Source organism: Physcomitrium patens, chromosome 22 (assembly GCF_059467195.1).
Source record: "Physcomitrium patens ecotype Gransden chromosome 22, ASM5946719v1, whole genome shotgun sequence".
Classification (NCBI taxonomy): Eukaryota; Viridiplantae; Streptophyta; class Bryopsida; order Funariales; family Funariaceae; genus Physcomitrium; species Physcomitrium patens.
In genome coordinates, this window is record NC_143431.1 from 6,869,188 (window position 1) to 6,878,707 (window position 9,520).

Consider the following 9,520-nt stretch of genomic DNA (forward strand, 5'->3'; position numbering starts at 1 on the left):
ACCTCAAGGAAGAAAGTCACAACTATCCTCTAACAAAAAAGAAAGGTAAGCACCTAGCTAAAGAAGGATAGGAGGAGACAATGCAAAGCATTCTAAGCAAGCCTATTTCACAAAATCAAGGAAGCAGAATAATGCCTCAAAATGAACTGGTCAGACTTGGAAGCATGGGACAGCCTCAATCAGGCACAGGCCACCCTCGAAGAAGCCAGAAGTGGAAAACTAGAGTCAACCAAAAATAAAATGGCATCACTGTGGAGCCGAGTGGGTAACAAATGCTCAATTTTTTTTTTTTGAATTTCATAAAAATAAAAACATAAGAGCTAGAATTGGCGATCAAGTGATTACCAACGGTAGGAACACGAAAACGCACGTCCACCAATTCTATAAAACTTTGTATACAAACGACCCGAGGGCCAAGAATAACTAAGCAGTGCGAGACGGTTGCCTACGGAGTGTGCCGATGAAGGTCACCCCTTTGCAAAATGAAGAACTCACTACCTCCATCTCTATGATGGAGGTTCACAAGGCTGCGAAACACCACCTCAAGAATAAAGCCTCAGGCGAGGACACCATTTCCACTGAATTCTTCATCAAAATGTGGGATACGATGGATCAAGACGTCACCTCGCTCATCAACACCTCTTTCAACGAAGGGCACCTCTACAGAGCCTTCAACAATGGACTCATCAGCTTCTTCCTGAAGGGAGACACGGCATTGAACATAAAGAACTATTGCACCATCACGGTGCTAACAACGATGTACAAACTGGTTGCTGACACCAATGGTTCTAAATAAACTAGATCAGTGTTACAAGGTGGAATCATTGCAGTGTCAACGCTGAAACTAGACTAATTTTAGCGTCAGAGTCGAATCTATGTTCGGATGGGCAATGAAGAATCCAAGACTGAATTACCGAACCGATGTGGGCTCAAGGTGTGCTCCGCAATGGGTATTTCTCAGGGCCAGGTGATCTTAGAGCTGCTAATGGTACATAAAATCTTCAGTACTCCCTAATGGTACATGCCAATCGTTGATGCCAAGCTTTGCCGAGTGATATACTGTCGTACTGAACCTTTGAGATTCTCCAGGGATATTTACGGATATGATTGCAATAATCAATAGTGAACGAAGAGAAATTTAAGCCTGTTCGAAATGATCGACGTTTTCAAATTCTTTCGGTGACTTGAGAAGCAAACAACCTTTGGGCAATATCATTACAGAACGCAATCGAAGCCTTCTTTGCAGATGGCATGCACAAACATTGTCTTAACGCTGTCTTCTTCGGAAGTTATATCCTTCTCAACTTCTGCTGAGTAGCTGCTTAAAGAGTCCTCACTCTGCCATTTTCACAACAAGTGATACTTTATTAAAAGAAAAATAATAATAAAAAAAAAAAACTAAAATGAATAAATAAATGAAATTGATGCATGCATGTAGAGCCACTCTTTGGAAGATTTCGAATATCTTCCTATCATGTGATACTCGTTGCCATGATATGGGGAGTTCTCACCTCTAAACTCAAGTACTCCACCACGATGTCATCATGGCACGCAATCCGAACTTGCACCACATCGAAACTTCTTGATTCAACAGCTGACATCACGTCAACAAGAAGCCCCGGACGATTGACACATACTATGCATACTTCCAGGAGTCCATCACGTTTTACCACCTCCACCTGCCGCACACAATTAAGAAACTAGTTGGTCACTTTCCTGCATCTAAGTCTAGTGCATCAGAACATTATGCAATAATAATCTAATACTGACTAAAGAGAGGCAATCTACACTAACCATAGGACACCGTTCCAGTGATTCACACTGCTGTCTCGAGCAATTCCGCTGATCAAGCATTTCTCTCGACTCGTAATCCTTAGGGTGCGTTCTGGCAGAATAAGCTTCCTCCGGAACCTGAGCTTTGAGCTCTTCCAGTTGCCTTTGCAAGGTCCCAATGTACCGATATGCATCCGAGACTACAGATGTTCTCTCTTTGCTCATCTGTGCACAGAAAAGACTAGTTGTCCATTACACTTGTGTAAACTGTTACACATCTTCGACTCATACGTGTTGCTTGATTAACAGTCTGAATAACAGAACACCTTAAAAACCAAACCATAGGTCCAAGCGACGACATGGGCGGTTTGTAAAGAACTCAGCGTCACACCTTGGTGGAACATGGCAGAACTGATTGTAGGCATTCGAGCTGCTCATCGAGCTTCGCACTCTTACGTCTGCGGTCCTCGAAGGATTCAAATGCCCCAACGTCATGAGCTCGTTTCAGGAACTCTCGGTTGTCAGATCCTGTTTGGAATGTGATCGGCAATGTTACAGAACCATCACGTCCTAACGATTCAGAATCATAAGACAACAACAAAGATGGCGGTCCATCCGAAGCGACATCGACGCGTCTTTCTCTGGTCTCGTCTACAAGAAGAATGTCGCAGATGTTCGCGACCATTGTAAGTCTATTATTCTAAGTCCTGGCAAAACAATTCTAACTGTAACTGATCCTTCTCTGTCCCCTTCTAAATGCTATGTATCACGCCTGAAGAGCATTACCGACCTTCGGACCCAAGATAGCAAACGCCACCCTCTACTTCGACGTCGTCCTCGTAGGAACCAACAGCTTGTCATTCCAGTGAGCTTTTTCAGTCATTACTTTGATTCATTCTTATACTTTGAACGGAATTCGATGGCCTCCATCGGTCATCCCAAGAAAGACACTTGCAGTGTCGAGCTGGGGATATTGTCCCAATCCCTGTGGTCCTCACCTCAAACTGGCTCATCACCCGCGCGCCAGGGGCAACTGATCCCGCTCCGCAACGCTCATTAAAGGGCCACTTACAATTCTAGTCGTCTCCGACATCCAACAAACGCGATCCACATCCTGGCAGCTCCCCCCATGGCAGCACGGACCTCGCACCCCCGACAACCGGGACTGTACTTGGACTCCAAATGGGCACAAGGTATGGCGACGATTCTCCAGCTCCCCTCCTGAAAAGTGTGCCACTCCGGGTTGAACAGCTATCCAGGCACGGACCGTGCACCCGGGTGGCGTTTACCAAAACCGTCGAACACGCGTGTTCGACGCGGTCCTCGTTGCGCTGACCGCACGATGGATCTGAAACCATCTAGGTTTCCAAATTTAACCATATTCACAGACCATAATGTTACCACACGCAAAGCCCTCGCTCACCATGGTTCTGATCCACGTTGGTTTTCACCTTGCGATCAATGAATCTAAATCCCTCCCCGGCGATGACACTGAGTCTCAGACATGTTTGTATTTTCTCTTTTATTTTTGTACCTGGGTGAATTGGATCATCTTTTAGCAGTACCAGGTTATCACAAGGTAATCCTCCTCCTTGAGATAAGATTTCATGGTTCTAAGTATGCACTGTGTGCACCGTTCATCGTATTATTATAAATTTACTCCACATCCTTCGTGTGTGGGGCGGCATGTGGAAGATTTCTGTAGAGATGAATGGGAATGTAGACCAGTTTGACTGTAGTTTTGATTGAGTGATATGGTGATTACATGCTGATTTGGCATTGTGCACAAGTGTCTTATTGTTTGCCATTATGATTATGGACTGGACCTTCAAAGTTGGTTGAGAAAATTTGATGTCTATTGTTTTTAATAATGATGTAATGAAAAGTGAAATTTAAGTTTTAAGTCAATCTGCACGTAGAAAGGTCTCTTTTTAAGTTCCAACTTATAAAAATAGAATTTCTTTGGTCTCATTATCTTCAGTTCAAGTATAATTATAATTTTTAATTTTTTTTAATTAACACAGCACATATCATATTATGTCTTACTATCAAATAGTTCGCCAACCAAAGATTTTGATTTGCTCTGCTTTTCCTCACAAGGGTCTTGTTTCGTATTATGTATTTCATCACCATAGTTAATTAGAATCAACATTAGGATTACACTGGAATATTCACCATCCTGATTATAACTGGACTTGCACGTGACGATATTACCCATAATTCTAGTATTAGGAATACAAAGAAAGTTGCAACACTTTCACCTGAACTCATCTTTCCTGTAAAGCAGTCTTTTCAGAAACACAAATCATATGCATATATAGCTTGCTCTCAACATTCCTGGAGTCATCCACGAAGGAACCCGGAACTCTTAAGCAGATTTCACCAGAGGATTCCCCGCATCTTTTTTGCTCCTTTGTACTGTCTAATCTAGAAAGATAATGTCGATTTCGATATCGATTGAAGCGACGTCGGTTTCCATCATCTTTCTAGCGGATCGGACCTGAATGAAGCCCCGCTCTAATCGACACCCCATCCTGCAGTACTGGGTTCCCATTCAAGGATACTGCGTGGCGTCACAACCGAGGAAGCGCGTCGTTCTCGTGCCTGCTATCATCGCACCAACGAGAAGGGGAAGACTTTTTCAATTACAGCCAGGCAAAAGTCCCACGAGCTTCGTGGAGGATTGCGGCATATTTTGGCATCTTCTATTTGTACTAGTGAATTTGTTCTCTCCCTTAATCTGGTAGATGGATTGAATGTTGGAACTCTTCTGTCTGAACTTAATTCGAGCACTTAGTGTCTTATTTGCTGAGTTTAGCGTTGCTGCGCACAAGTTCCGAGAATGGCAGCTTGGAACAAGAATCAAACACCCAAGATGCTTCCGCTTCTGTCAAAAGGACATAGAGGTCGCTAGAGGCACTTTTCAGCTGCATCGATTTCACTTTTCGATGTTTTAATTACCGGTCATGAATTTTCCGTGTGAGAGTGTTAAAACATGAACACACCTTTAACAAATAACCGTACCGTTGTTTCTTGTTTCAGTTACTCCCGCACAAGGGCATTTAGTCTAAATACCAACAAAAAAATTCAATCTTTATTTGTTGGCGATAAGATATTTATACAAGTTGTAAAAGATCTATTTTTCAATTGTGCAACACTTATCAAGAACATGAAGTACAAAAAAAATTCTAAAAATGATAATACATTCTTATATCATCAACAAAATGAAAGTATACAACTAATAGATAGATATAGAATTGAAACTATAGTAGCTATTGTGAAATACAAAAGCACTAGAAAGTCTTGAATAAAGATAAAAAAAAACAGAAGGTTTTGATAAGTGTGAAGAAGATCTCTCTCTTTCTTTTAAACATATGTGGCAATGTTATACAAGCCATATAACACATTTACCTTCATAATAGTAAATCACTTAACCACTTAATATCATAAAAATTTCCTTCTTTAAGTTTATTATTTTTTTATATTTATTTCTTCATTTATTATTATTTTTATTTATTTTTTATTATTATTAGTAGTATTATTTTATTTTATTTTAATCAAAGTTCATTCATTAACAAAAATTCATCCTTGAATAACAATTCATCCATATTCTTCATCCACATACTTAATCTAATTTAAAAAATTCATCTTTCGTTAGAACTTCATCCAAATTGAGTTGTCCACATCCAGCTTAATATAGGATCTCCACTCACAAAATTTGGGTGATGCTGCTTAGAGATGGCAATCTGGGCGAGAGTCTTGAATCCAGACAGCTAGATGCAAGCAAGCGACGGAATGCGTTTTCCACCCTTTGCTGAGTAACCCCAAGCTCTAGATAATTTCTTGTGCGATGAAATTGAGCTACCACGCTGGTGATGTTGGATGGCTCAAGGGCTCTCTTCAGCCAATAAATCTTGATGTAAAACTGTGAGTTTGCCACTGATATAACAAAAACCTACAGATCTTCTTCCACGACGATGTAGCAATTCTAATAGGGAAGAGTTGGTCGTCGATGGTAATGCTGAACACAATGGCGCAATGCACATCTCATTGCACACCGCCCTTGGGTTGTGTTATGTAATAATTTTTGAATGAAGTCGCTGCAACAACACTGCAAAAAGTTTTATAGAATTGCCCAAGGCTAATTTAAAGTATTCGATGTAATACAACCTCTTCACGATCTTCATGGGATCTGTGCGCTCTCAATAGCTATCAACGACTCCAATAATATTGAACCACACAATGTCTAAGGAAATGGACGAGGCTATGTACTCTTGGAAATACAACAATCGGATGTTCATCAATAATCGTTTTTTTTTCTCCTTGCAGACGATTCTCAAGGCACAGCTCATGTTGAGCAGCCCGAATCACATCTTGCTAAACAATTACTCAATCAAAAGTTGAAAGAATTAAGAGCCTCTAAAAAGCATTAACAAGTACCCTTTTTTTGTGTACACTCCTATGTCGCCAAAATTAGCCACCAATGAAAATGTCAAATCGATGAGTTCCCCCAGTGCTACCCACTATTGTGCAATGAGCCACATTGTTGCAAGGATCCAAAATGGTAGCTCCAATCGCTAGGTGACAACTTGTAACAATTCTATCAGACTACACGCAACCATGTCAAGTCTCAAGAGTCTTCAATCGCAAGCAGCCACCGTACATGTGAGCAAATAAAAAATTCTTTACTCAACCGACAACTCCGCTATCCATGTGGCTTTGATTGCTCTTGCAACCCTAAAAACACTAACGACAGCAGATCCACACGCATAGATGTGGTCAGCACCTCAACAGAATCAGACAATCGCCGCGCAAGCACAATCTGACCAAGCGTGAACACCGAGAAGATGTAAATTAGGTTGGAACTAGAAGATTGCCTTCACCAAACTTTACAACTCACGTACCTCAAAGCGATGACAACCAATCAGATGATCACGCCTCCACCGCCTTGAACACAATGTCAATGTATCAAGTTTCATTGTGCAAAAACCAATGATCATAGCCAAGTGGATCCTTCAACAAGGTCTACCACAACGATAGATACCACCAAGGCACCAAAACCGCACTTCTCCAGTGAACTAAACAAACAACTAAAACTCTAACAAAGTTGAAGTTAAATGCAAATGTTGATGCTACTTCAACGGATTTACATTTAGGGAACGTCAATCACATGCGACGCATCGCCACTTCCAATAATCTACACATGAGGACAACAACTCTTGTTGAGCTCATAATGGGACAACCCAACACAACCTCCTCAGCCGCTCTTGGATCCACCTCGAAAGTTCCCTGGGATCAATATAAGCTTCTGCATCGCAATGCCGACTCTTGCACTAGCGCCACCATAAATTTAGCCAATATCCTCCCCTTTGCTCACCGAGCAAATAGGATCTCGAAGGAAGGTCAACGAGACAGTCAACCACAATTAAACCTACAACAATTCAAGCTTACAATTACAAGCTCAAAACCAGAAGCTGCAAGAGGCCGCAATCCATGACCAACTTGAGAGAAGAAAAATTAAGGTCCTACAACCACGATGTCCGAGTTCAAGAATAGTATGCACACCTAATCACTTGGTGCTGTAAGAATCAGAAATGAAGCATCACAATTGCGCCAAACCAAGCTTGCCGTTTGCCCAGAATTACAAAAAATACAAAACAGCCACAACAAGGTGCAGTGTTAACACAACCGCTGCATCTTCAATCGTACGGGAAAAGAACAAAAAAACTCACAGATTTTGCCTAGGTACGGAGTTCTATCACAATGCGGAGATAAAACAAAGAAGAAGGAGAGGGATTCGGGCAGCTGGAACCCTATCAATGCAGAGGCTACCGCCATTCCTTGATAGCCTATAGCTCTCCTAATCACCTTTTTTTCTTTTTCTCTCACTATTTATTTATTTATTTATCTTTTCTTCTACTTTTCTTTTAATATTCTTCTTTGCTTTTCTACCTCTTTGATTATATATATATATATATATATATACATTTTCTTCTTTGACTTTGCTCCTAATTTTCATTTATTTATTTATCTCTTATATATATATATATATATATATATATATTTATTAGAAAATATTAATAAATAAAATTTTCTTTTTTCTTTTTGACACCAAGACTACTTTCTTTGGTCGTTCATTTAATATTAGCTAATTAAAAAATATATTCTTTGTATAATTGTTTTTACTAAACTCTATCTTAGATTGCATATCCACTAGTAGCAATCTCTTTTCTATTTTTTTGTAAAAATTCTACTACTTACTTACAAAATCTCCGATTTTAAGCTTAACAAGTATATTTTATATACGAAATATCTAAGTAAGTCAATTCATTGACTCACATATTGACTTCTACTTGATTCAATTTATCTAAGTAAATATGCAAATAAATATAGCTATCATTAAATTACCTTTGTTTTCAAGAATCAAATTTTATAAGAATTGTATCATTACTTCACAAGTTGATGAAGTTCAAGATTTGTTGAATAATATAAGTAATAAACTTTGATCTTTATTTTGTAAGAAGGTGATTAATAGGTCCTTTTAACTATTAATAATGTTTCATATCAAGTGAAAAAGACCATCTAATTATTTTGATTATTATTAAGGCCTTCATAACTACTATCAAATAATATTTTTTACATTCTATGAAATGTAGTATCGACCTCTAATAATATCACTAACCTTTGAAAGTCTCTTTTAAGATCATAGTATTAAATATGTAATTTCTAACCATCTATTAGAAGAAAAATATGTCTTTCTTGAAGAACTTTATTATAATTATTATGTTGTCTAAATTAAAATAATATAAGTATTTCAAATTATAATTCAATAAATAATATTTTTTAAAATGAATTTATTGGATGTTATTTTTTTATATTTACAAAGTAATTCTACAAAGTTAGTTTTTGGATTTGAAGGATGTTGTTGATGAAAAGAAAAGACAAATTTTATTGCATTTATCAAATTCTTATATGGTTCTTATGAATATTCATCAATATTATATTTTTACACATAAATAAAATATTTCAATTATTATGGCACTTCCTTGAATCCAAGACTTCTTCAATTTCAAACTCTTGATTGTTATCTATTTAATACAAGGTGATGATAATTGCTTTCTTCTCAATATGTTGATTGTTGTATATGGCTTAACAATATCACTAATATACCTACTTACCTACTTACCTACTTAAGAAGTACTAGATAGAAGATATATGTAGGAAGATTTGGTATTATCTTGTGGCAAAGTTTCTTAGAAGCTTCATAGACATGTATTTGATTTTAAATTAATATATCAATATTTATCCATTAGCAAAAAATTATCCTCAAATAATAATTTATAAATTTTTGAAAAAAATTCATCTATTTAATTTATTTTTTTATTAAACTTCATTTCCTTTTATTCATCCAAAAATCTAAATTACATCTTAACTTATCTTAGTCCTAAATTCGCTTTGATATCAGGTTATTCCTACTTAAGAGACTCTTAGAGATATTTATTGGAGATGCTAATTCAAATCATATATCTTGATTCTAGGAGTTTGATATTGATAGTCAATAAGTGTTCCTCTCGAAATCCTTTAGTTGCATCTATATAAGAATTTTATTAAAATTACCAATTTTAAACTAAATTCATTTTCCTATGATCCTTCAATTAATTAATTCTAAGAGTTGTGCTAATTCACTTGATCTTTTAAACCTCTTCAGAGGTCAAAATTTACAAGCAAAATTATTGACAACTAGTAA

At 37.8% G+C, this 9,520-nt stretch overlaps 1 protein-coding gene and 1 long non-coding RNA gene across 2 annotated transcripts; both read right to left on the reverse strand.

The window, feature by feature from the left end:
• Nucleotides 1–262: 262 nt before the first annotated feature.
• Nucleotides 263–2,981, reverse strand: LOC112274792 (transcription factor bHLH93). Its single transcript, XM_024504559.3, has 4 exons — nt 2,165–2,981; nt 1,795–1,998; nt 1,512–1,679; nt 263–1,338 (listed from the first exon to the last, which is right to left on the reverse strand). Exons 1-4 carry the CDS (start codon nt 2,456–2,458, stop codon nt 1,216–1,218), a joined length of 789 nt encoding a protein of 262 aa, XP_024360327.1. The 5' UTR covers nt 2,459–2,981; the 3' UTR covers nt 263–1,215.
• Nucleotides 2,982–6,067: 3,086 nt separating this feature from the next.
• On the reverse strand, nt 6,068–7,590 carry LOC112274817 (uncharacterized). Its single transcript, XR_002967519.3, has 2 exons — nt 6,678–7,590; nt 6,068–6,519 (listed from the first exon to the last, which is right to left on the reverse strand). It is a non-coding gene; the product is annotated as an uncharacterized LOC112274817 (long non-coding RNA).
• Nucleotides 7,591–9,520: the final 1,930 nt, after the last annotated feature.